This window comes from Zonotrichia leucophrys, chromosome 1A (genome assembly GCF_028769735.1).
Source record: "Zonotrichia leucophrys gambelii isolate GWCS_2022_RI chromosome 1A, RI_Zleu_2.0, whole genome shotgun sequence".
NCBI lineage: Eukaryota > Metazoa > Chordata > Aves > Passeriformes > Passerellidae > Zonotrichia > Zonotrichia leucophrys.
In genome coordinates, this window is record NC_088170.1 from 11,274,143 (window position 1) to 11,300,656 (window position 26,514).

The following is a 26,514-nucleotide window of genomic DNA, read 5'->3' on the forward strand; positions in this document are numbered from 1 at the left end:
GGCTCTGCAGTGCTTTGTAGGCAGGGAAGTGCTTCAGTAGCTGCTGTAATTAAAACCTTTCTCCTTTGCAACATATGTCAGGATGGGATGAACAGGCAGGAAGAAGAAAGCTTTGTATGAAACAGACAGTGTGAAAAAGTGCTTTGGTCAGAGAGAGAAGCAATTTTATAAATTCAAGAAGTGCCCAAAGCAGCCATGGTTTGCCTTCTGTGACTAAGAGGTTTGCTCCCTGTGAATGCTGTCACACATGTTGTGGCTGGGCATGCTGAGCATGCTCTAAACTTGTCTTTTTTTATAGGTGATGAGGGTGTATGTGCAGTTCAATATAATTTTCTCCAAAAGAACACCCTGCCTACAAAGAAACCAAAGTTGCTACCAGCAGACAAATTAGCAGAAATGAGCTATCTCTGTATGGGATTTCCTATTAGAACCACTAACATTATCATGGTGGACAGTCCATAATCTTTGATTCCATGGAAAACAAAAAAATATTTCTGCCTCACCCTCAGAATGTTGTATTTCATAGGAGAGTAATTTTCTAATCTTATGGAAGTGATAAAGATCATCTCTATAAGTGAGGTCTAGTGATGCCTGGTGCTGCCATCTGTTCAGCTCCCTGCCTACTTGGTGAGATAATTTTACCAATCTGTTCCTATAGCACACACTTATTCATATGAGGGATAAAATACTGTGGAGATAAATTCTGTTTGAAATAATACTATTTTATTTTAACCAGGACATGTTTTGCCAATTTCCCACCTCTCTATATAAATGAGAGATTGTTTTGACTGCTAATAGAGAATGTGTATTGTTTTGAGAGTGTTTTAATTTAAGATGTGTAATTTGTACAGATTTTTTTATAATGAGGTGATTTTTTTTTCCTTTAATGGGATGTTGAAGCACTGAGGCTCAGATCTCCATTTTTAGTAACTGGCTGCCCTCTTACATTTTTGGTTTCTTTGACACTTAGTGATCTATGTGAGATGAGGGCGGAAGCTTGGATGAAGAGGATTCTGGTTGCACCCTAAAGCTCAGAAATTCCTGGGATTCTTGTACCCCTAACTCTAACTGAAGTGTGCTGTTTACCCTACCCAAAGTTCAAAAACTGTAATCTTTCCAGTGTTCCCAATACTGAAGAGCTTTTGACAGAGCTAGTATCAATCTGTTTCTTTCTTCTTTATGTATTGCAAAAGAGGACCCAGACTCTGTCATGTAGCAACTTTCTTTCACATGTATTTTATGTGCTTAAACATGGAAATCACTAGCAACACTCAGCACTTTCCCTGATGGAGCATTTAAAGAATCTCCCATCTTTTTGGTTTGTTATTCAATTACAGGTTATTACTAGTGTTTTTCTTTTTAAAGAAAGGTTTTTTTCATTTTAAGAAAACCCTTCTACATAAACTCTTCTGTTCCTTTTCCAATTTACTTCCAAAGCTGTGTACCCATGCTAAATCCAAGTTTCTAATTGAGATTCTGGGCAGGAAAAGTTGCATCATTGGCTTTTGTTCTCCTGTGAAAGCCCATACTAATGGAAACTGCCTTATATAAAACAGTCCCCTTTCACCTTGGAAAACAAAGAAGAGTTCCTGTCTGAAACAAGTACTGTGGCATTTCAGTGTTTTCAAAGAGCTGAGCTTTGTCCAGAGCCTTGACTGTCCTTATCAGCATGGCTCACACTCAGCACCGGTGTGTTGGTGATGAAATAAATGGCACTGCCATCAGTGGAGCTGTGTCTGAGCCACTGGCCAGGGCTGGGAGAAGCCCTTGGGCTTTGTGCAGAGCCTGGCACAGAGTTGGTGCTTGACCTCTGGGCCAGAGCAGGAAAATTGCTGTGCCCAGGCTGGTGTAGGCTTTGAGACCTGCTGCCCTCTTTACCCTTCCCTTCCAGTCCTGCACTCATCAGGAACACAGGATCCTGTTCAAAACTCACCAAACTCTCAGGGTGTCATTCTGTTCTTCTAAGCTCTTCTAAGCCTTCTGATGTTTACATTTTTGTAATCCAGATGTCTCAATACGACACGAAATGAACGACACTTGCTCTCTGAGATTAGGCGAAAAAGGTGTGTTTATTTCCAGACCTCGATATTTACAGAATTCCAAAAGTGACCATGGATTGAAGGATGAAATTGCCACCTCTCCAACCACACTGGTCAAACCAACAGTCCATCAATTCCCTCCTCCTCCAGAAAGGAACACAAACCAATCATTATTTACATGAAAAGTGTGTGAGAAACTCCATTACAAAAATATAAACATAGAAGGCTTAGAAGGACAGGGCAACAATAGTGTGTGAAAGTTTCCTATTTGAATTCCTGTTCTGATTGTCCTGGATTTGGGTCAGATTTAGGATTTCTGTGTGGAAGAAGGGCATGGTGCTGGGGCTTGTGGCATGGAGTATCTCTTACCCCAGCTGGTTACACCTAGGTGATATGTGTGAAGGGAGCTCTGTAATAAGGAGAAAATAAAATTTGTTGGTGATTAGTCAAGTTCTGACTAGTTTTGATTTATTATCCTTCATCTGAAGCAAACATTCAGGGCCTTGTAAAAAAAAACTAACCCTATTATAATATATGTAACAGGATATCTATCATATGTCATATATATGCTATTATGATTGACTATTTCCATTGTATGCTTTTAATGTGGGTTGATTATCACCCACTGGCTGGTATATGTTAAAAATATCTATTCTCACCCATGATCTTAAAATGAAGAGAGAACTTGGGAGAAAATTTTAATTTAAAAAAAAAAAAAGGCATTTGATTGCCCCAAGATATCCTGAGGCTCACTAAGATTGTTAGAGACTGGTTTGTCTCTCTGCCCATGAGACAGACAACAGGGACAGAGACTGCTGCTATTGGTCTTTATTATTAGGGCATGATATTTTCTTCTGTTTTAGCAAATGAATAAACAGCATAAAACATTTGTCAAGACAGAGATATGAATGCATTTTGTTAATCAGGTTTGGCCAAGGATCAGCTTGCAAGAATAGCAATCCTTTTTTATTTCCTTGCAACTTTGAATTTAGCTATTAAACATTATTTGTATGTTTTTCATTAAACACCCGTTTAACCCAAATGTCAGATATTGGGGAGAAATTAGTATTTGGTGCAAGTTCAGCACACTGATGTTGAAAAAATGGTGAGTGAAAAATAAATGTTGGAGGGGCAAAAGAAGAAAACATTTTGACAGTCCTTAGTGGGAAGAAAAAGGACCAGAAATGGTCCTTTCCTTGTGGCAGAAATGGTAGTGAGAGCAAAAATGGAATTGGTGGTGATGTTAGACAGGGAGGTGGCAGGTTTTTATTACTGAGTTTAGAATAAACCAGGGCAGGAAAAGGTTTCAGTACAATGTTTAGATTTAAGAAAAGGTTTACTGGAATTTCTCTGCGTCACCCAAACACATCCCTGAGAGAATGAGAAAAAAGAAAATGAAAGCCAGAACAGCAGCTCCAATCTATGAATGGGATGGACTGAGGAAAATAGGCTTTCTGCTGCATTTCTTTACAAAAATGATCCTGGTAGAAGGGGTTGTGATACCATAGAGTGTTTGGCCAATTAAAAAGAGCATATCTGCATTCTGTCTAGATGCTCCTGAATCTCAGCTGATCTCTGAGGGTCTCAAGAGTGTGGCGTGGAATCATTTAGGATTCAAAGGCTCATCTCTCATCCTTTTGTTGCTCTGTGAGAGCTGTCTTCAAAAGCTTCCCATTTAGTGATGATAGCTGGGAAGGTCCTCAGGGAAAGTGATGGTTCCCACTTTCTGAGGACCAAGGCCAGAAATGGATTTTTAACTTAAACTTGAAGCTTTGAACTGCACATTGAAAGAATTCCTTACTTTATGGAAATGCAGGGATTTTGACTTGGTACCTCTCAAGGTGCATAATCAATGTCTCTGATTTGTCATGGGGATTTTCTTTTCTTAGAGCAGTTCAGCTTTCTTCCCTGTGTTTGCTGCAGTTACAGCATTCCTGCAGCAGACACCAAACTGCTGCAAAGCAATGGTCACTCTACTCTGGAATGTTACAATGGGTGGCACTTCATTTTCATATGCTGGGGCAGTTTGGCCACTTATCTTAAGGAGCCTCCATTAACTGAGGAGGATGAGGGAAAAGAACAGATAGATGTGGCTGCAGGGTTAATTTTTTATCCTTGTTGTTTCTGTCTTTCACAAGAGGTCCTGTACAGGCTGAAGAAAAATACCTGTTATGGAAGTTCTGATGTGATCAAAGGCAGAGACTATTAAACAAGGGGCAATGCATTGCCAAAAGCTGTGATTACACTAGAAGTTCTGTTTGGGGGATTTTTCCCATTCTACCCTTATATTTGGCCATGTCCTACATTACCCTGCCCAGAGGGCATGGTGCAGGTGTGCTGTGCATCCCATGATCCATACATAGATTTGTAGGGAGGCACACAGGGTCAGGAAGATGCCAATTCATTTCTCTGATTGATATTCTGGGTAAACTCACCTTCAATATAATAATTAAGAGCCCAGGGAATTGTTGCAGCCTGGATTATTTTCCCTATGGACACTGGTAGCAGTATTTCAGTGATGAAAAACCTGACCATAGTCCACAGTTGTGTAGGTATGACATAGAATATATTGATCAGTTAACAAAGGAGAGTTCATAAATTTCATCTTATTCCTGTTGCTTGTCTGAATTCTGACCTGGTTCAAGTGTGATGTTGTTTTTTCTCCCTGAGGTTGGCTGTCATTTTAAGATTGATTATTCTGCTGCTTTTCTTTGCAGTGTATAACTGAGTTCAGTTGTGCCATATCAGGCCATTGGGCATACAACAGAATCAGAATTAACAAACTTGCATGTAAATATTATTTGCTCATACTGGTACTGAATTTCATCAGTAATGATGGGATGTTGAGGCCATGGTTGAGAGCTTTAAGAACTCAGAGAAAATTTAAGAGCATTGAAGAATTTGGAGCCATGCTCTAATGTTTTGTTGTGTTTTGTATTAAAAATAAGTTAGAACAAAACAAAGGGAGCTTAAGCTTTCAGTCAGCAGTGGTCTAATGGGAGGGTAGGAAGCAGAGGGAGTCATGAAGGCTTTGGACAGCAATCCTTCAGTGCCAAGGAAGTTTCTGAGCAGTCCCTGGAGATTTACAGCCCAGCACTCCCCTGTTATCCATGGGTGCCCTTGCACCTCGGGGGCATGGCTGGGGCTGGATCAAGCTGTCACACTGCCCTCATCCCCCAGGCCACCGAGCTGCCAAGGCCACCAGCGGGGCCAGTCTGGCACCCCCATTTCACCCTGCTGTCACTGACAGGCTGGAAGGCTTCAGAGAAGGCTCAGTTCACAATTTGGAAACGCTGATATTGACATAGATGAGGCTTAGGTGAACGTGTCTTTGAAATTCAATGTTTTCCCTCTACTTTTCACATGGATGTGTTTTTCTACATTTCCATAAATGTGGAAAGAAAGTAGTCCTTCATTTGTCAAGGTCCTTGAGCACAGCTTCAGCAAGGACAAGAAAACACCTTCCTTTTCTTGCTGCAGCTGAGCCCCCAGAGCTGCTGAGTCCCTTTGCTCACGTTTGCTATAATGATCATCAAGATTACTTGATATTTGCCACTGACCTCCTCATGCCATGAAGTGTTTCTAGAAAATGATCAGTGCTTTAGGTGGTTTCATCTTTAGATTTCTGAAGGGCTGTTTGCAGGGTGTTTTTGTGGGTGTTCCCAGTTAGTTCTTTTATCTGTATTTTATTATTGTATCAATGATCTGTTTTAGCAGAAGGCTTCTGCTGTCAGACCAACACCCATTGTGAGCTGGGTGAAAGTCCAGTAGAAACAAATGGTGAAAGTCAAACAGCTTTAAGAAGGAGCACAAGAAAGTGGAAAAAAATAGATTTAAACATAATTTTTATACCCATTGCTAAACAATCCCATAACTTGCTTGATATTTTACTCCCTGAGCAAATACAGAATTTATGGCTTTTTTTTCCCATTTTGATGCATTGCAGGCGGTGAATGATACTCAGTGTTTATTCAGTTCCCAAAGGAATAATTTGATTCTTAGGCTGTGCAGCCATAGGCAACATGCTTCAATAATCTGTGTGAGAACTGCAGCATTAATAGTCACTGTGTTCTTATGGCATGCATTACATCTGTATTTGTCCTGCATGTTGAGCAGCAAGAATCTTGTTTGTGCAGCTTTTAAAGAAAAAGATAGAAAACTGTCAGTGTGAAAACGATTACTGTTGACTGTAATATATATTTACATACACATATGTATAAATAAGTGTGTGAAACTTATGGTCTGTATTAGAATAAAAAACGGGCAGATTATAAAAGCCAAGTTTGGGTTTCAAACCAATTTATATTGAACAGTGAAGAGTACTACACTGTTACAGCCACACTTCCTGAGTACAGGTATTTTTACTGACCATAAATAAATTCAAGTAACCTTCCGTGCAATTTACTTTACCAAATCTTCTATGTGGGTATTTGTATTTATGAATCACCATGTTGTAATGAGTAAAAATTATGTGTAAAATTCGGTCCTAAAAGTTGTGGTTTACAGACAGATGAGGTACTTACCTTTGACTTTATTTGCTACCTAGGTCATTCAGATATATGCTCTAAAATAAAAACCCTAAGCCTCTGATGGAAAAAAGCCATTAGTCATCAAGCCATGTTCATCTTTTTAATATTAATCAGCTGCTGTTTCTGAATTGATGTTTCTGCTCACACCACAGAAGAATTAGTGGGGGTGGGTGGGTGCTCTGCACACAAGGTCAAACAGGCTGCAGAATGCTGTGCTGCTTTTTGCAGCAGATGGGTAATGTTACATGGGCTTTAATTACTGCAATTGCTCCTGACTTTGAGCAAGTACTCTCCCTTAATAATGACAGATTTGGCCACATAATTATATTTAAATTTTGTGGCTCAGATGTGTTTGTTTAAAGATGCCATGTCTTTGCCCATCTGGAGGAGAATATTTAGTGAAGTTTAACTTTCTTGTTGTTCCTGTTTTTATAGCAAGCCTTTATACTGTACTGATATCTTTTCAAGGGGAACTTGAAAGAGCCTGTTTTCATTGGGAGGGTGGTGGGTGTTTCTTCACAGAGCTTTTAAAACACCTCTGCAGCTGATGATCTGCAGGAATAATTTTGTTGAGGGATGCTCTGCTGTGAGCACAGGCTTACAGAGCTCCTTTGATGTTGAGCTCTCACAGCTCCTCTGCAGCACAATAGAGAATATGCCAGCAGATGACCCCTTGAAATAGATTTGTACCTGTGAAGAGGTTTTTTTATCTCCTTTAGCCACTTTTCCACTCCACTTTCTAGAAAGTATTGAAGATTTCTTCTTTCTTTCAATGTATTGCTCCTCCAGTGTGAGGAACAGTGAAGGAACACTCTGTTATTCGGGGTCTCCTATTCTTCCCCCCCTCCAATATCTACTTTTTGTTGTAGATCATTGCCCATCTCCCTGCATGTCATGCAAGGGCATTTAAAGAATTTGCTCTGTGGTGGGAGCTATCTGGAATCCTCATTTCTTACCTGCTCTTCTGGTTGGAGGGGACAGAGAGATGGCTGAAGACAAATAGAGTAGAGTAGGTAAATGGAGGTGTTCTGCTGAGAGGAACAGATGCATTTGTTTCTTGCTTTCTGGGGTAGGAGAAGAAATATCGTGGGTAGGAGAAGAAATATTTTTGTCTTTCATTGTGAAAGACTCTGCTTCAGATTCAACATTCAAAATAGATCTGTGATGGGATTGTTGGAAGTCTTTAACAAGACATTGGATAGATATCAGGAATAGCATAGATGTAGTTGCTCTTATCCTGGGAAAGATAAATGGACTACTAGATGCTGCCCAGGGGCCCCTTTGAGATCCAATTTTTTATTACTTTTATGATCTTTGGTAAACTGGGGATCAGGACTAGTTACATGTCTGATTAATTTGAACTCAGCCCTCTGCTAATTTAACTGCACTGACCCAGGGACCAGATGTATTGGTACTGCTGGCCAGCCCTGGCTCTGCATGTCACCTCTGTCATCTTCCTGTGCTCTCACCGAGCCCTGCAGCACAGCCTGCCCACAGCAGGGCAGAGCACAGGCACTTGTGTGGGGGTCCAGTTGTGGGTTTCTCTGGGTCTGGATTGAAGGCACTTGAGACAGTAATTCGTGTTCAAACTCAAATGTTTATTGTTTCTTATCAGCAAAACAGTCTCACAACCATGAGTTTGGCAGCTTTTCATTAGAAGGCACGAAATGGCCAAGAATCTCTTGTTACAAGGTCTTTTAAGACTAAACTATCCAATTAAGAACTGACACCCAGATTATTTTCCCTCTTAACCCAATAACTGATCCCAAAGAGCTGCAATGTGGACTTTTCTGCCCAATTGCAGAGTGCCACCCGGAGAAGAAGAAGGAAGAAGCAGCTCAGGACAACACCCTGTGCCCTCCATCTTGCTTCCATCCACAACATACCAAATTCCCAAAGACCTAAATTTCTCCCCAAGTGATACACCTACACTACTCTCTATAATCTATTGCACACTTTTGTGAATTCCAGTCTATCTTGAAGTGTAGAAAACTTTCTCCATGAATGAGGGTCAAAGTCAGTGCTGCCCTGGGGGTCAGGGCACCCCAGAGCAGACAGAGAAATATTCCCAGTGCCCTGGGTTTCCACACACTTGTTCTCAGACATGGATGTTGCAATGCCTGGCTGGTGTTTACAAGACCAAAGATTGGTTTGGTGTGTAAATGGGGAAAGGCAGAGCTTGGGTAGTGCTTCAAGGCAGGGCAGGTTGGGGAGGCTGAGCTGAGAGCCCTGGCCAGGCATGTGCATCCCCCGGCAGCACAGCCTGATTGCTGGTGTGAGGAATAGAGGGAAGGCAGCACTGAGCTGGCAGCCAGCTGAAACTAAAATAGCTCCAAGTCCTGAGGAGGAGAGGCAGTCACTGTGGGGAATGGAAAACTTGCAAGGAGCAGAGCTCTGTGCCTGAAAAATGGGATAGTGGAGCCGCTGCCCAGCATGCCTGTGTTATAAATAACTCTGGAGTTGTTGGCTTTTGCTGTTATGTATTGGCTTTTGGAAATTTTTATTAATTGCAATAATTTTGATATAGTACAGTTTGTAATCACTTTTAACTGCTTTAATATAGTACAATTAGTCAGCTTTTCTGGCCAATATATTAGTGTGATAAGCATATATTATAGTTTAGGCTTTTGCAAAATACTAAAATAGAGACAATGTGTTGTGCCTTGTAATGTTAACTTTTGCAGAATTAGGAAGTGCTTTTATTTGTGTAACTAATTGACAATGGTAAGAATAAATTAGATAATATTGATTAAATATACTTGTGAAGTATCTTATCTGTATGATAAGATAACATTGACCAGAACCAGGAAAATAAACTTCCAAAGAAAGAATGCAAGGAGAAATTTATCACCTTCCCTGTGGTTGTCAAGAACTGTCAAACCACAGAACAGGGCCTCATGAAGAAATATAATATATAAATTTCATCTGCAGAATGGCACATCCTTTAAGAAGACAAATCAAAGGCTGAACCAAGCAAAAGAATTCCCAGAATGTATAAACTCAAAAGAATGTTTGAATATGTATAATCTGCATAAATAGGAATTAAACTAATATAATAGAAAAATATATAAGAAAAATTGTTTTAAGCTAACTGATGTGCTGGTGTTGCTGTAGGACACGAAATAAAACGATGCAGACACTGGAACCTCCAAGGTAAAAAGAAGGGAAGTTTAATTTCTGACTCCAACACTGATAGATTTTCAAAAGTGACAGTGAATTGGAGGATGACTGTGCCACTTCTCCAATGACACTGGACAAACCAACAGTCCATCAAAATCCTCCTCCTCAGAAAAGAATGTAAAACAATAATTATTTACATAAAACTGTGTGAGAAAGTTCGCTACAAGAATGTAAACATCAGAAGGCTTAGAAGAACAAAGTGGCATTCCTCTGGCAGTTGCCATGCACCTGGCATGCTGTTTACTGTCCCTTCTATACCTTATTAAGCTTTTGAAAGCTTTAAAGAGTGAGCTTTGTTTCTCACATGTGGAGACAGGTTACCACAGGAGCTCTGAGACCATCCTGACAGCAAAAGTTAGGGAAAGACAGAAGAAAGCAATGTGAAGGCAAGGAGCCAATAAACTAGGATGTATTTTTCCATACCAGCCAAGCATAATGAAGCCTAAAATAGCTCACTCCTCTTCTTTGGGTTCTTTGGAGTTTTGTCTCTTTCCTCCTTTCCACCTTCAGGCATTCACTTTACTGCTCCTGGCTCCTCAACGTTTCAGTGCATGCAGTGAAATCTTAGTCCTGCTGAAGGCTATATTTAATTTTATAATCTATAGCAATAGGGGTGGGTTTCCACCTCTGGAACTTGGGGCAGGTCATACAGTTGTTGCAGAGCAGCAAGCATACCCAAATTAGAAATGACATGTTTTCCTATTCCCTACCTCCTGTTAGCACCAGTGCCTGTGCATCCAGCCTGTCAGCAGAGTCAGGGAGTATAAGCGCCATTACAACTATCTTTGTTTGTTTTCTGGAGTGCCTTGCTGCCCTTGATCTGGCTGGTGATGTGGAAGGTAGCACTGGCCCAAGGGAGGGTCGGGACCTGGGAACAGCAGCTGTGGCACTGATGAGCTTAAACTGATCACAGCCCCACACTCTGTTGGCACAACTTCTCTTTTGTTGGTTAGCCAGTGCCCCTTTTGGGTCGGGAAGGAGATTTGGCATTTTGGACCTGACAGATGGCTTCTCAAAGAGATACATGGAACTGGCAGATGCTTCTTCTAAGTGATCAGTTAGGCTTTGAAACCAGCTCTTGGCCTTGTGATGAGCTTGAAAAGGCCTGTGCAGCTTCTCCATCAAAAAGCTTGCCTGGAGGCATTGTCATGTAGAATCACTGCTGTTGGCCTCCTAAATTGTATATAGAAAGTGACAACATAATAGGAAAGGTTATAACTGGGGAAAAAGAAATCCATTCAGTCCAAAATGCCCCAGATCCGCCCCTTCTTTTTTTTTTTCTTAACTAATCTGTGAGGAGCAATTTAGGTTTGGTATTTTTATTCTACTACTCGTCCTGCTGCTGTAAGGTGATGTGGAGTGAGCAACAACCCCTGCTTCAGAGAGTGCAGAGCTGAGGAAAAGGAGGCTCAGGGGAGACCTCATGGCTCTCCAGAACTACCTGAAAGCAGATTGTAACCAGGTGAGGATCAGGCTTATCTCCCAACTAAAGATTGGTAGAATAAGAAGAAATGGCCTCAAGTTGCACCACTTTAGATTTGATATTAGGAAAATTTTTGTCACCAAAATGGTTGTCAAGCACTGGAACATGCTGCGTAGGGAAGTTGTTGCTCTTCTATTTTTCTCTTCTGTTGAGTCATAAATGGTGGAGGTAATTAGAAGATCTGTGAATGTTGCACTTATGGATGTGGTTTAGCAGTGCCCTGGGCAGTGCTTGATGTGATGGTGATGGAACATGATCTTGTCAGATCTTTGGTCTTCATGTGCATCTTCCTCTCGCTGTTGCCATCTCTGACTGGCAATGTGGTTTATCCTAAGATGAGTACCCCAGGTGGGAATTGCAGGAGGACCTGTCTGGATGCTCTCATAGCATCCACAATGTCCTCCTCATGGCAAAATTTGTTCCAGCTAATTGATATTTTGCTATTTGCAATGATCATATGTTCATGCATGAAGCCATTCCACAGAGATGTAGAAGAGTCATATTAACTGAGCAGTGCTATAACCCTGGAGTCTGATTTTTCTCTCACACTGTTTTAATAAAATTTAATTTGGTGGAGTTTCTCATTCTTTGAAGGAATGAAGAATATTATAGCAGTGTTTGTAACAGAATGCTGATATTAATTATAAATAAGTATAATTAATACATTAAGAGATAATTTATGTATAATTAATGCACTAATAGTAGTGCATTAATTGCTATAAATGCAGTCAAATCAAACCATTATTTTTCAGATAATATACATAATTTGTGGTTCATACCATCTTATGAAAAAGTCATCATAATTTAATGTGGCCATGATACTCAGCAGGAAAATTTAATACCTGAACCACCAGAGCATTGCTATCTTTTTATATATAATTATACATGAAAGTCAATAAAATAGCTACTTTGTAGGGATTTATATGGGGCAGGATTTACAATGTTAAATATGATGGGTTTCAAACTCTGTGATAAGTACATAAATGGGCCATTTAATTGCCCTTGATACAAATTCACCCTACTTCTTTAGATTTAGCTATTCCAATTAAATGCACTCAGCATTTCAGATGATTAAATTATTAGATGTATTGTAAAAGCTTTATTTGAGATCTGTTGCTGGTGAGGGAACTTGAAACATACATTATCATAATCTGGCTTCTAATCTGTGTGCTATAGCCAACACATATATGGCGCTTTTTTTCATCCTTCCCTTTGATACTGCTGTTATTCTGTAAGAATATTCACAGAAGGGAAAGATTGTAAGTACTTATGCTGTACCACAGATACATCTTCAAAAATATCTTGTGCACAATAGCATTTTTTGTTTCCTGGTTTTTAGACAGTGAGTGATGTATTTAAAGGCAAGGAATGGCAGAATTGTACATAATTTCAAAAGTTACTGATTTCTGGGTTTGGACAATAGGAGCTCAATTTCTGTTCTTAAAGTAGGATGCTAATACAGCTGCTTAGAGTAGATACAATATCATGAAGTCTAACAAAGCCACCCGAATGAAGCTTTTTGAAGGATGAGACCAGAACAATTCAGGTTAAAAAGGAGGATGCAGACTTCTGACAGTCATGAAAATATCTTTGAAATAATTTATTTTGGGATGTAGAGATATCTATATATTAAAATAGCAAAGTTAGTTCTGTAAGAGATTTGCCTAGCCCTGCTTATCTGGACATCTGCATGTATGAATCAGGAGGATTGGGGTGCAAATTCTGTAAAAGGGTCAGATAAGGCCACTTTAGGTCCTCCACAAAATCTCTTTATGTTTTTAAATATACCTGGAAGCATGGAAAATGCCATTCTTTGTCTTCAAGTTGAGTGTTGCTGTATATGAAGGAGGGAAACATTAAGGCTAGTGTCAAGGACTCTGGGGACTTAAAATGCTTGATGACAAAAAAAGAAAATGGTTTTGCTCTTCTGTTGTCACTTTCATTCTCCTCTCAACCCCTGTTAAATTAAATTTTCTATCACTATTGCTGTTCTTCATAAAAAATACATATTTTATTTTCCTCTGCAGGATAAAGTAAACATGGCAGAGAAATTTACAGTGAGACTTGTCAACAAACACATAAGATCATGGATATTAGGCTGAGCATAAACTTTCTTTTATATTCAATTTACTATTCTTATTCTCTTATATTCAATTTCCTAGTGCAATAAAACTGTCATCAGATAGAGTGGGGTTTTATCCTGCATCAGCTAGAAAACAATGCCATTAAATTGGAAGGGTACAATTTTGGTTCATATCATATATCATTGTTCTTTTGCTCTCTTGTGAGTTATGAAAATTAAAAAGCTATGTACTGCATCCTGCTATGGATTGCATGTTCCAACATATAATTAGGGATTTAGTCTGGGTAGTTCAGGGTGTATAATTAATTGTGGATTTATAAAGCTGTTTTTCAGTGTGAAAAATAATATGTTTTACTGCAGTAAGGATCTGAAATCTCTGAACATTTGTTTGAAGAGAGTGGATGGAAAAAGCCCAAACACTACTTCCACAATTTTTTGGTGGAGGTGTAAAAAGCAGTAGACAAAATACAAAAATAATTTTTAAAAAGTCCTTTATGTACTTCAGCACAGAGGGGACCAATATTGTTAATGAGAATGCATTCACTTTAAAAATAGAAAAAAAAAAAGAAAAGAAAAAGGCTGCCACTTTCCCAAGAAATTCAGTCTATTTTTTCACAGTTCAGGAAGCCAGAAGCCATTGGAACTCACAATTCCCTTCTCACCTTGGAGATGAGAGTACTTAGCTTTAGGGCTCCCTTCCTTGCCCAGTTTGGTTTTTTAAGGTGAATTGATAGGCCAGAGGAGCACAACAAGTGGCTTCCTAGGGCAGCACTTGGGAGTGTTCTGACATGAAAATTGTGTATTTTTTCATGCTGTTCAACATTAGCCACTTCCATTCCTTCATTTTAAAGTACCTTCTCACTTGCAATTAATTGATATTACACAATGTATCGCAGTGTATCCACACGTGATTATTCCAACGTGCTCTATATGTGGCATATGAAATAAAGCATTTTGAAAGTCTAGGCTGAATCAAAAATGAATAATATATTAATATGTAGTCCATTTAATTGGCTAAGAAGTACAAACTTCTGTTATTTAATATTCTCTGAGCATATATGATGTTTAATTTGCTAAGAAGTACGAACTTGTATTATTTAATATTCCACTATACTCAGAGACCTGTCAGGATTTATGGCTGGTAGTATATGGACATGGTCCTTGCCTCTGCAAAACCTAGAGGTGTCTTTCACTTTTCATATATTGCAATTCTGAAAATATATCTGAGTAGCAGTAAATAGGTGACCTGAACAGACTTTGTCTCTGCTGAGCCTCCTGTTTTTCCTTTGCCATGGTCTGCTCTGTGATGTGTACATTCATTAGAGGTGCTGTGGGGCTGACATCTTCCACAATTAGTGCTCATGTATAATGAGATGCATTGCTGACAAGGACTCTCTTGTTTTCTATAGTTTCACTGAGAGGCCTTTTCCTTCTGCTTTGGCACCAGTCCATTAAAGCTGTTGCACCATGTTCAGCTGGGTGGCTGGGATTGAAAATAATTTTCAGCCATTAAAACTTTGCTCGTGTGTCATCAGCTCCACCTCTTGGATTAATTTGGCTTTTGCAGACCCAGTACATAGTTCATAGGGGAATTCTCTCTGGAAAGTCCTGAGGCAGTGCCCTAGTAAAAGCATCTGGCTCAAATGCTTTGTCCTGCAAGTTCAGTGCTTGATGAGTAGCAAAGTTTAATTGCAAATTCCTTTGCTAATAACTTGGATTACATTGTCCTCTAGTGGCTCATGTAGATAACAGCCCTGCTGGCAAAATCCTTTTGCCTTGTGTTTTTAAATCCTTTCATAATTCTTTTCATACAAGGCGACCAAAAAACAATTTGCTTCTTCTTGCCATTGTATCAGTGCAGCAAGATCTCTCCTCTAAAACTGCAGGTATTTTACTTAATAAATGTGTATTTTGAATTGTTCAAAATAACAATTCAAACAATTCAAAATAACAGGATTGTGAGAAGTTAATATATTTAATCAAAGCATTTGACGAAAATGAATAAATCCTTCATACCAACAGTAAATGAGAATAAACTCAACATGATTCTTTTTTTAAAAATAGGTTCAGGACTAGTTCACTTCCAGAAAATACACAGAGGTCTTACATAAAGGAAAGCAGAACGGCCCTCCACATGTCCTGTGGCTACTCGCTTGTAAACATCACAAACACTGGATTTGGGCCTGTGCAGTGGAATCACTGCCTTTCCTGGCAGGCACAGAGAGCACTGGAGTGCTTTGCAGCTGGGTGTTTGCCAGCATAATGCAGGTGTTTGCAAGTAGGAAGAGGGATCTGAAGCATGGAGGATTACTCCTGGGTGTTTGCAGTGACAAAACACACGTTTTATATTGCTCTGAAAAGGTGATGCCCTATTCTGTAATGTGCTGAGTTGGTTTGCCCCCGTGTCAGAGCAGTGGGATTGCTTCCAGTAGAGGCCTTGGTTCTGGCCATGGGAAGTGTAGCAAGCAGTGTTTGGGCAGAACATGGCACGTGGGATGCTCCAACAGGCAAGTCTTCCTTTTTCCTGTCTTTCTTCCTTGATGAAATGGAGGACAAATAGAGCCTGCACTGCAGAGTTTCTCTGTGTGTAAGAAGAGGAGAATGATAGAAGGTTCTGTTTTTATCTCCAAGGTTGTGTAGGAAGCAGCAGTTATAAATGGTGGAGAAACGTGGTATGTCTTTTAAAGAAATAGTGGTGCACTCCAGCAAGGTGATAGCTCATGTTTTCTGTTGCAGTTTGCTGTGACAGGAGGGACAAAGGAGTACTCCTTCTTACAGAATTCATTTTCAAGGCTTTTTCAAGCCTTGTAGTCTATCAGGGAACTACTATATTGGGATTCTGTAAAAATTCCTTGTTCATATCCTCCATTTCTGGCCACCTCTTTCATTCTTCCCTTTTAGAATCACAGAATCAGAAAGTGGATTGTGTTAAAAAGAACCTTAAAGATTGTGTAGTTCCACCCTCCCCCACCATGGACAGGGACACCTTCTGCTGGACCAGGGTGCTCAAGGCTCCATCCAGCCTGGCTTTCTGGGGAGGTTCTCCTTTCCCTCAGCAGTGCTGATGGGAGAGGCAGTTTGGATCCTGAGCAGATCTGTCCTGGCTGCTGCTGATCCCCTCTTCTGGGATCCTGTCAGGATGCTCCCTCTCCCAGGGCTCCTGGCAGCGTTGGATGGATGCCAGCCAGCTCATTCCCTGGTCTGATTATCCTCAAACACTGGGAGAGTTGCAGAGCAGTTTAATTTACCCTTGACACATGGAATTGAGCATTTGATGTTGTCCCCACACTGCCTCAGAGTGGCACACATCCCCAGAGCTGCCATAGCTGGGCTGGCAGAAACAAAAGGTATAAAGGCAGCCTGGGGGTATAAAATGCCTTCACCTTTTGCAATCATCTGTGGTGTTGCTCTTACAGTTTGTTCAGAGGTTTATTAGGCAGTGATGGATGCAGGAATATTTACTTTTAGCAAATGCTCTGTGACTCTTCTGCTGGGAATCTTTTCAGGTGTTTTCAGTTCGGAAATCAGGTAGTTTCTTTACTTCTTAATCAGCTGCTAGGAGGAGGGTGATGGTTTTTAGTTTTCTCTAACAAAAAGTTTTTGGTTTTGAAAACTCTTTTGTCAAGTCTTGCATCAAAATATTTTTTTTCATGCTTTGCAAAGTTCTTTTCCAGGGGTTTGTACTTATTAACCCAAGATGCTAAAGTGAAGTTTTGTATATCCTTGAATGTGGGGAATTATCCTTCATGTACCACAGAGAAAGTGGTGCAGATTGGCTGATTTAGAGCTCCCTGACTACAATTTTTGCTTAAACATTTGATTTTTTTCAGGTATCTGTCAGGCCAGGGGTTCCCCCCTTCCACACTGGAATCTTTTACAGAAACTCATTACTGCTTCCCAGGTGTGCTCTCTCTGACATCCCAGCAGTGAGGGCACTCTGCCCCATCAGTAAGGTCTCTCTGCTGTAGCAATGCTCAGGATCCTCCTGCAGCAAAGGAGATGTGATTGACCATGCCCGTTTCTCTTAATCAGACAAATGCAGGCTTCTCTTCAAAGCAGGGCAGGAGGTTGTTCCTCCCAGCCAGCTGTGTTGGTCACTGTTCTTCTCTTCCAGCTGTGTGTTAACTCCACCTTCCTGTAGTGCTTTTTACATCCTGGTTATGCCAGCAGAGTCTTTCCAGAATAACCTGACCTTTTATGACAAACTCAGAGCTGGAATCTGATGGAATTGATTTTTGGTGAAACTGATCCCTCATGTTCTCTCTCATAAAGCTGTCTGGGCTCTGTATGTGCTAATGGGGAAAATAAAATGGTGACCTTGTGAGTTCTGGAGTGCTGGGTGTGATCCTGCTCAGCACTGCCAGGTGTTTGTCATGCTTTTGGCAAGTGCTTCCCACCCTGTGCCTGCCTGTGAGCCTCTCTGGTGCCTGTGGATGCAAATGTGAGGGCACCTTGCTCCCTAGCAGATGTCTTTAGAGAGCAGATGTCAGTGCTCACTGCTTTTCTGTCTGAATGTAAAATGCATCCTGCAGTGGAAAACAGGTGGTAATTTTATTTAAATCCTGCTGTATTGGAGAGCAGTGAAACTAATGAGATATGCTACAGCCTTTCCAGGGTTTCCATTTCAATAAGCCTCTAATCTTGAAACTGTTTTAATCAGGCTTCTCTATCAGACGTTGTCATTTCTGCATTGCCAGCACCCACCTGAAATGATTGCTTGGCCTCACATCAATAGGTGATGGTGTTTTGATGTGCACCATTAAATCATTTCTATTTCAGGATTAATTTCTGTTTGGCCTTTTCTGAAGGCAGTGTTCAGCATTACAGTGGCTGTGTGTGGATTGTAATGTCCTTGTGTTCTCTCCTGCCAGAATAACGAGATGGTGGAGCTGCAGAGGATACGGATGAAAGATGAGATTCGAGAGTACAAGTTCCGAGAGGCGAGGCTGCTGCAGGACTACACTGAGCTGGAGGAGGAAAACATCACTTTACAGAAACTGGTGTCCACACTGAAGCAGAATCAAGTAAGCCTGGAAAGATTCAAGGCACTGTGCTGTAAAATGTCACTATTTTCTCCAATTTCCATTACGTGATCCTGTAGGGCAGTTTGATAGAAGTTCCTTTTTATGTTTGGGGTTTTTTGTTCCAGTTGGGTTTTTGCTAATTACTTATTCTAAAATGGTGTTACTGGCCATTTTTGAAATATGGGCAGGCTCTTATCTCAGTTTTGAAAAATTGTGAAAAATTGGAATACTTCATTGCAGAACTATGGAATCACAGAGGAATTATTAAAAGAGAGGTATTTTTGCTTCATGGTTTTCCTGTCCCTCAGGCACTCAATGCCCAGCAGCCAGCTGTCCATTAAAGTGAGCAAAAGAGCTTTGGTCTCCTGTCAGAAGAGTTAACTTGTGGTGATGAAAATCAGAATATCCATGTTGGATGGTATAACACGTCCTGCCTTTTAGATGCTGTCTAGGCCATCATAACATTGCACTTCATAAGACCCTCTCCTACCTGCCCTCAGAGGGTCACAGGTTTGCTCTGCAGCTCCTGGTTGTGTCCTGACCTATTGCCTGGTGCTCTTGGGGCTTCTGTGGAAGAGCCAGCCCTGTCACAGTTTCTGCTGGCAGCCTGGGAACAAAGCTGCCTTATTCCTGCAGGAGTAAGCAGTGCTATTTCAGCTCTCTTTTACTGCTGCAGCACAAATGCGATTGAAACACTTAAAACAACAGAGCTGTGCTGCTGGGAATACACAGGTAATAGAAATGGGTGCATAATTTCCTTATTTATGAAGATGCCTAGTCCTTCACACTCCTGAACGGAATTCACAGCAGATCATCTTTGTTGCCAGAGTTATTTACCCAGACAGCAAATTCCTCCTTTGAGGCATGGATTTTTTTTCTCATTAACCTCATAGGAGACATTTTCACATTTTGAGGAAGTAAACGACCCCTTTATGGACTGTCCTAGTTTCCCCCAAAAGTGAAATTTGTTTGCAGGTGTTTATATTTGTCATAATAATTCATTTTAACTGAAACTGAATGCCAGCAGTCAGTAGAGAGAAAAAACATTGCCCCATTTTGAAGGGCTTTAAAAATCAGTCATTTTCCATCACAGATCCATGCACTTGTGATTCTTAAAATTACTTTAATCTACAAGATAAAATTTTAAGAGCATTTTATACTTTAATGGTTGAATTTACAAAACCATATGTTATAAATCTTGGTGCTAAAATGTCATTATCTACATCTTGGGGTTTTTTGTAGCTTTTTAGAGTCAATGAGAAGGTAACCATAGAGATATAGACCTTTAGCTTTTATGTGTATTTAAAATTGAAAAAGTGTTGGCTGTTTTGTTGGGTTTGGCTTTTTTTCATGTACTTAAGTTATAAATATAGGTACTTGATTGCATTTCACAATTTTTCCAGATGGATCTCTTTCTCCACTAAGGAAAAATATTAAATTGCCTAATGTAGATTTGAAACTTTCATGGATTTTCCTTTTCTATTTAAGAATGCCCACTATGACTTTGAGACTTTGTTGTTTGATATGTTTCCAGTTTCTGGATTTGAAGATTAGTGCTTTGGTTTTTAAGTTTGCTTTCTCAAAGGTTTATGAGTCAAAGACTTTTGGCAGGTTGATAAATATTCTACTTCAATAGGAATGGTGCATATTTTTTTTTTGCCAGAACCTTATTTTAGTTTGATTAAAAATCCATATATGTCAAGTATAAAAAAATTACATACAAGGCATTAAGCTAGCAGATAGTAATGTGTTTGAATTACGAAAGGATCAACTGCAAAAAATTGGGGCTTTTTATGGAAACATGAAAATTTGGCATTTTTTCCCTCTTTCACCAAGCTATTAAATTATTTCACCTGATAATGTGACTTTTTTTCCATTTTGAAATTAAGATGCAGATGACTAACTAACATGATTAGAATTAAATAAAAAAAAACCCAACAAAGTGTCATCATTTTTACCAGGAGTGCTTGTGAAGTGTAGGCATGGACCTTGACAAACAAAGCTCTTCCTTTTCATTGCTGTGGGGTTTTCCAACAGTGAAAAGGAAGATGAGGAAGGCCAGCAAAGGGGAAGCATTCTGCAGTGGGGATCTCCTGCACTGTCTAGGTATTGTTGATCAACTGGTTTTGAGCTAGGCTGGGTTTTTCCAGGCTTGGTTTCTTGTGAGGTGAAATGGAGAGGCCTGAACAAGGGAGCTGCCTGTAAAGGACAGAGAAGAAGCTGCTGTTTAGCTCAGCTCACAGTGCCCATAAATACCTTGATAAAATACCACACCTTGGTGGTATTTTTAATAGATATTTCTGTGGGGCAGGACAGAACAGTGAGCCCCTCCAGTGCTGCCAAGGGGTGTCACTGGGACACATTCCAGGCACTGTGGTTGGAGCAGCAGGTTCCTGTGTGCTCCAGAGGGACAGCCCTACACGCAGTCCAGGGACTGTGGGGGGCTGCATGAGCTGTTTGCTGCATTCCTCTGGCAGTTTAAAAATCTCTAGAAATTTTGGGGCATCTTAGAGTTTAAACTGACTGTACAAATAGATTCCTGTTTAATTTTTAAAATTAAATGCCTCTGGGGTAATGGAGAGCCTTGTAAAGTACAGAGAAGAGAGTTGAGACCCTTCTACTGGTTTTGTGCCTTCCATCCATATTTTTGAACACTACCAAGATACTTGAGAGTATCTGTGCCTGAGTGACTTTACATCCAGTAGGAACTGAGATATGAGGTCATCTTCAGAATATTTATATAAATAATATATAAATAAGATATCAGGCTATATTAACCTGAGATCTCTGAATACCATGGTATACCAACATTGCTTATGGCAATTCATGGTAAATCTGCTATTACCAGGACATCTGCTAATAAACAACCTTCTTCCCATGAGATTTCATTACTTATCATAAGTTATTCAGAAAGAGGTTTTCTATTTCTTGAGTCTCACCTGCTGAAAAAGTGAGCACTGGAGTATGTGAGAGAGCTCCACTTGCACTTTTTGCTCAGTCAGTTCTTTGCGGCAGCAGGCAATGTCTGGTGTTCCAAGCCACAGTTTCTCTAACACTTATCTCAACAGGGCTGATGAGTGGCAGGTTTCCACAACTCAAGTTTTAGTATTATGAATGTTCTTTGTCTTGTCTAATTCAGGTTGAATACGAAGGCTTAAAGCATGAGATTAAACGATTTGAGGAGGAGACAGTGTTGCTTAATAGCCAGCTAGAAGATGCCATCCGGCTGAAGGAGATTGCCGAGCATCAGCTGGAGGAAGCTCTGGAAACTTTAAAAAATGAAAGAGAGCAAAAGAACAATCTGAGAAAGGAACTGGCCCAGTATATCAACCTCAATGATAGTATGTATAATAACCATATTAATATATCAGTAGATGGGTTGAAGTTTTCAGAGGACGGGGGTGAGCCCAACAATGACGACAAAATGAACGGACACATCCACGGGCCTCTCGTGAAACTCAATGGTGACTACAGAACTCCCACGAGTAGGAAAGGAGAATCTCTGCACCCTGTCTCTGACCTCTTCAGTGAGCTCAACATATCAGAGATACAGAAACTGAAGCAGCAGCTCATGCAGGTAAGGCCTGAATTTAACATTCTTGGAGTGTTCAGACACATCCTATGAACCCTCGTGCCAGTTTTGCAGTGGTGATGTTCTTGACCACGTGTGTCCATTTTCCAGACTTTGTCTTTGGTGGTTTTTTAATATCCCGGTTTTGCCAGAAATATCCCTAGTAAACATTGTAAATACCCCTAGTAAACTCTACCCCCAGAGTTTACTAGGGGTATTACTAGGGGTACCCCTGCATAAAAGTCAGTGTGACCTGAGCAGATATTTAGTACGAAGGGAAGAAAGGGACATAGATGCTGGGGTTACAGAAGGTTGGATGCCTTCCTTTCTGTTTTCATAGTGGTAAATGCCCCTGAAATTGCAAATTAAATAAGGCATTCTTCAATATGAATAAGCTATCTGGAAAAAAAACTGATTACAATACCTGCATCTACAGATTTGATCATGGTCCCTTGCAAGTCAAGAGGGAGTTTTTGCCATTGAATTCAGCTCGAGCAAGGTTTGGCAGGCGGTCAGGGAGAACAAAAGCAGGGGAGGGCTGCTCTCCGCAGCCGTGCTCCGGGAGCATGTGGCGTGTGGGCTGTCACAGAGCGCCCTTGTCCCGCTGGCAGCCCTGGCGGATGCGCGGCTGCAGGGGGTGCCCGGGGCCGGGACAGCCAGCGCTTGTTCCCTGTTCATCCAGCGCTTGTTCCCTGCTCATCCGTGCCCAGGCAGAGCAGGAGCCTGGGATGTGAGCCAGAGGAAAGCACAAGCTGGCAGCCCCAGCGTTGCCATCATCTCAGAAGGGGTGCGGTGCCACGCAGAGAAAGGGTCCTGCTGCCCAAGCTGCTGAGCAGCTCGTCTGCCACAGCGGCTTGAAAGGTTTTGGCACAGTCAAGGAAACGCCCAGCATCTTCAAGCTTCGGGCTTTTGAAAAGCACCTCTTCTAAAGAGGGGAAATATCAGCCTTTTACTGCTTGAAATGTGGAAGGTTGTTTGGAAGTGAAGTAGAGCAAAACCAATTTTCAGTGCTTGCTAGGGAACAACAAATCCCTATGTGGTCTGTCCTGTTTGATGGAGAGTTAATTGTTTTATTTATCTCATTGCCAAATTCACTGTGGAATGTTTTGATCTGAGCTGTGACATGGTGAACATGGGTGATATCTAGCTTTGCACCAATAACTTCGACACCAAGCATACATCATTTGAGTGTGAAAGCTTCAAATACAGGATTTTATTTACATGACAAATTCAGTTAAACTCTTCCAATTTTAAAGCAAACAGAGTGTATATTGTATATATATGCACCTGGAAGAACATATACATGAATATATGTAATACATACATTATATATATGTATGTATGTATGTATTGATGCAGGCTGACCCCAATGTAGGGAATAATGTTCTCTGACTGCAGTGATTTCACAAGGCTGAACAATTGCTTTATTAAGCTATATTATATTACACTAATACTATACTATGTTAAAGAGATGTTATACCAAAGAGATACTGAAGAAAAACGTGTGACTGTGTCCAGACAGTCACGGCACAGCTTTGACATAATTGGCCAATCAATCCAAGCAACCATCAGCAGAATCCAATTAACAAATCACTTTGGGTAAACAATCTCCATAACACATTCCACATGTGCCAAACAGCAGGAGCAGCAAGTAGAGATAAGAATTGTTTTCTCTTCTCTGAGCTTCTCACTGCCTTCCCTAGGAAAAATCCTGGGAGGGAGAATTGTGTCTCTCTCTGTTCAGAGAATGTGCATACCATATATATGTATGTATGTATACATATATATATATATTATACACAGCTTCTAATTTGATTCAGAAATACAATGTTTAAAATTAAAAAGCAGTTTCAAAAGAAACGCTTTGAAGTGTTCACACTTCAAAATACAGTGTTTTAAACCATCATTTACAATGAAGTATATGCAATATAAATTTTGAGTTAAAGTTGCTTAGAAATGGAAAAAAGGGTTGCTTTGAGTATGCTTTTTCTTGATTTTATTAAATTAAGTGCTGAGCATGATGAGTTGGCAAACTTCTGCTTGAAGGATACCTTCTCTGAGTTAAAAACTTTTATCTTTTAAACAAAGAAGCAGCCTTCTCACAGTCACTAGGAACAAACTTAGGAGCCTGTAAGAGAAATTATAACTATTTTTGGTTGTAGGCTTTTTTGGTGCTGGGCCCCAGCACATCTGTGCCAATGGTGGCCACCACTGTTTGGCATTTACATCCTGTTAAAAGGTTCGTGGTTTAAAAAGACAGACTAGACCTCAGTGAAAGCCTGATTCCTTTAGATACCACAAAGAGTCACTGCAAATGCTGATGTTTTACAAAGTGATCTCCTTCTCTGTTGAGTTACATCAGTTCACATCACACAAATTAAATTTAGATCATGCAAATTAAATTTGAAAAATTCTGCCAAAAATTTTCTGTGTGGTAGATGTGAGACTTAATCAGGTTTTAAAGGTAAATCATCAGCAAAATTGGATTTTTTTTCCCCCTCTGTAGTGTCTTTGCCATATGGTGTTCATTCAGCTGTATCTCAATATTTGGTGCGAGTGCATCCTGTTTTTTGTGAAGGGGCTGCACTAGGAGAGAGTTTCTGAAGGAACTGATGATTTATTGGGAACTATTTTGGCCATAGGACATCAAATTCCTTTTTAGGATAAAAGTAAACTTCAGATTTGCTATTTTGTAAGGGTGTCTGGCAGATTGTTTTTGCTCCTCTATCTCATAAAGAAGACTTCACTGAAACAGCATGACAAATAGAATTCTTTCTACAGCTTTTGAATGCTGCTGTTTCATGGGCTGTGCTGGTCCTTGGAGAGATTTAATTGTACCTATTCCTGTTCCATATATATATATCTGCTGTGTAACAAATGTCCTGCTGAAAAATTTCATATTCTGAGATTTTCTTAGAAAAGCTCAGGGCTTTGCATTCTTCCTTCCTGTTTGTTGTGCAGTGGCAAAAGTTATTTGTCTCATTCTTTAAGTCTAGGACTTCTTTTCTTCCCATGGTCATGCTTTCCCTTTTTCTGAGGCCACTATCATATTTGGAAAATTTTAGACAAAATTCCCTTTAAAAAGACAGAAAAATAAAAAGTCCCTGCAGCTCAATTTCTGACACACTTCTTCAGCTGCCTTGTACTTTTGTGGCAAATATGCTATAGCTGAGATTCAGGGTTCTTGAGATGACTTCTCCTGTTAATTTGTTCCAGTCTCCCCCAGGAATTGTTCACTGAAATTCTGAGGTTGTTGAAAAAAAAGGATAAGAAAACGATGAGGACATAAGTGGGTATGCTTAAATTGCTTTCCATAATTGCAAGCTATAGATGCAAATTGGGAAGGAAATCTCCTCAAGCTGAAATCTCTGAAGGGAAGGATGCATCGCAAAATAGGAGACAGCTACTTTTGAATTGTTTTTATTTTCATTTTAAGATGATAAAAATCCTTACTGCAGCTCCCAATTCCAGTGTAAAAAAATGTACCAACTGTGCTGAAAAATACCTGGAATTGCCATAAGTTTGCTGTGGTGGAAATAAGAATATAGAATTGTCTAGAACAGGAAATATTATCACTGTATTTGGGAACAGCAGGGTCATTAATATGCAAAAGGTGTGCTCAGGACTGAGCTGGAGCTTTGGGGTTTTTCCCTTGGCAGTAGGAGCATGTATTTATGGTTTTAAACAGAAGGGGATTAGCTTAATCCATTATTGCTGGTCCAGAATTAATAAAATTGAGAGATCTGTGTATTTCCTTTTGCTTGCTGTGCAAGTTGATATATGGGCTTTAAAAGTTTAAAATGTTTTCTTTGGAAATAATCCTTTCTGTTTGAAGTGATTTCCAGAACCCATTTATGTTCAGAAGAGAAATTATCATCAAGATCCAAATTAGCCCTGCTACAGTTTTTCTTCCTGAATAGGGTATAATGGCTCAGATCAGTGGTCCTGCAGGATCAGTTCTGTCTGATTAATTTAAGCGGGCACTGAATCACTGTGCTGCTTTAACACACAGGTGTTTTCTCAAAGGAAAGGCTTTATTATAATAAATACTATTAAAAATAAATATTTATCTTTACATGGGTACAATATACAGTGAATTGGCTTCTTTGTTGTGAACATGCCCACAGTGGACCCATACACTTTAATAAGCCAACTGCCCTTGGTGTGTAATATGTGGTTCTTTATTATCACTACAATTTCTCCCTGTAAGGTGAGAAGATCCTTTCATTAGCCAAAAACCAGATTTTTTTGTGCATTTGCATAGCTCACCATACCAGCCTGAAGGAATAAATACCTTCATCTGCTGAGGGCAGTGTAGCTAACACTGAAGCCTGAGATACCAAGTGATAACAACTGGAGTTCAGCTGAAGGTTTCTAGGGAAAGCAGACCTGGGGCAGGCAGCTTGGTGAAAAAAAAAAAAGGACACTGGTGAAGAGATTCTTGCTGGGTTGATCTCTGAGGGTCCCAGGACAGGCCTCACTAGGAGATCGGTAGAAAATGGTTGCCTTTAAGAAGATGCACTTGGCAAAAGGGAAGCTTACACTATTTTGATTTTTATGTACAAAAGTGGGCTGATATGGGGGCTGAGCAACAATGAGGGTGGT

The 26,514-nt window shown here is 40.2% G+C and overlaps 1 protein-coding gene across 8 annotated transcripts in view; it reads left to right on the forward strand.

Annotated features, from left to right (window-relative positions):
- BICD1 (BICD cargo adaptor 1) overlaps positions 1-26,514 on the forward strand; it is a 171,839-nt gene that overhangs the window by 103,610 nt on the left and 41,715 nt on the right. For all 8 annotated transcript variants that reach the window (XM_064737666.1, XM_064737621.1, XM_064737627.1 and 5 more), the window contains exons 3-4: positions 18,186-18,338; positions 21,478-21,915. In XM_064737666.1, the coding sequence (XP_064593736.1) occupies positions 18,186-18,338; positions 21,478-21,915 (591 nt within the window). The remainder of the gene's footprint in view (positions 1-18,185; positions 18,339-21,477; positions 21,916-26,514) is intronic.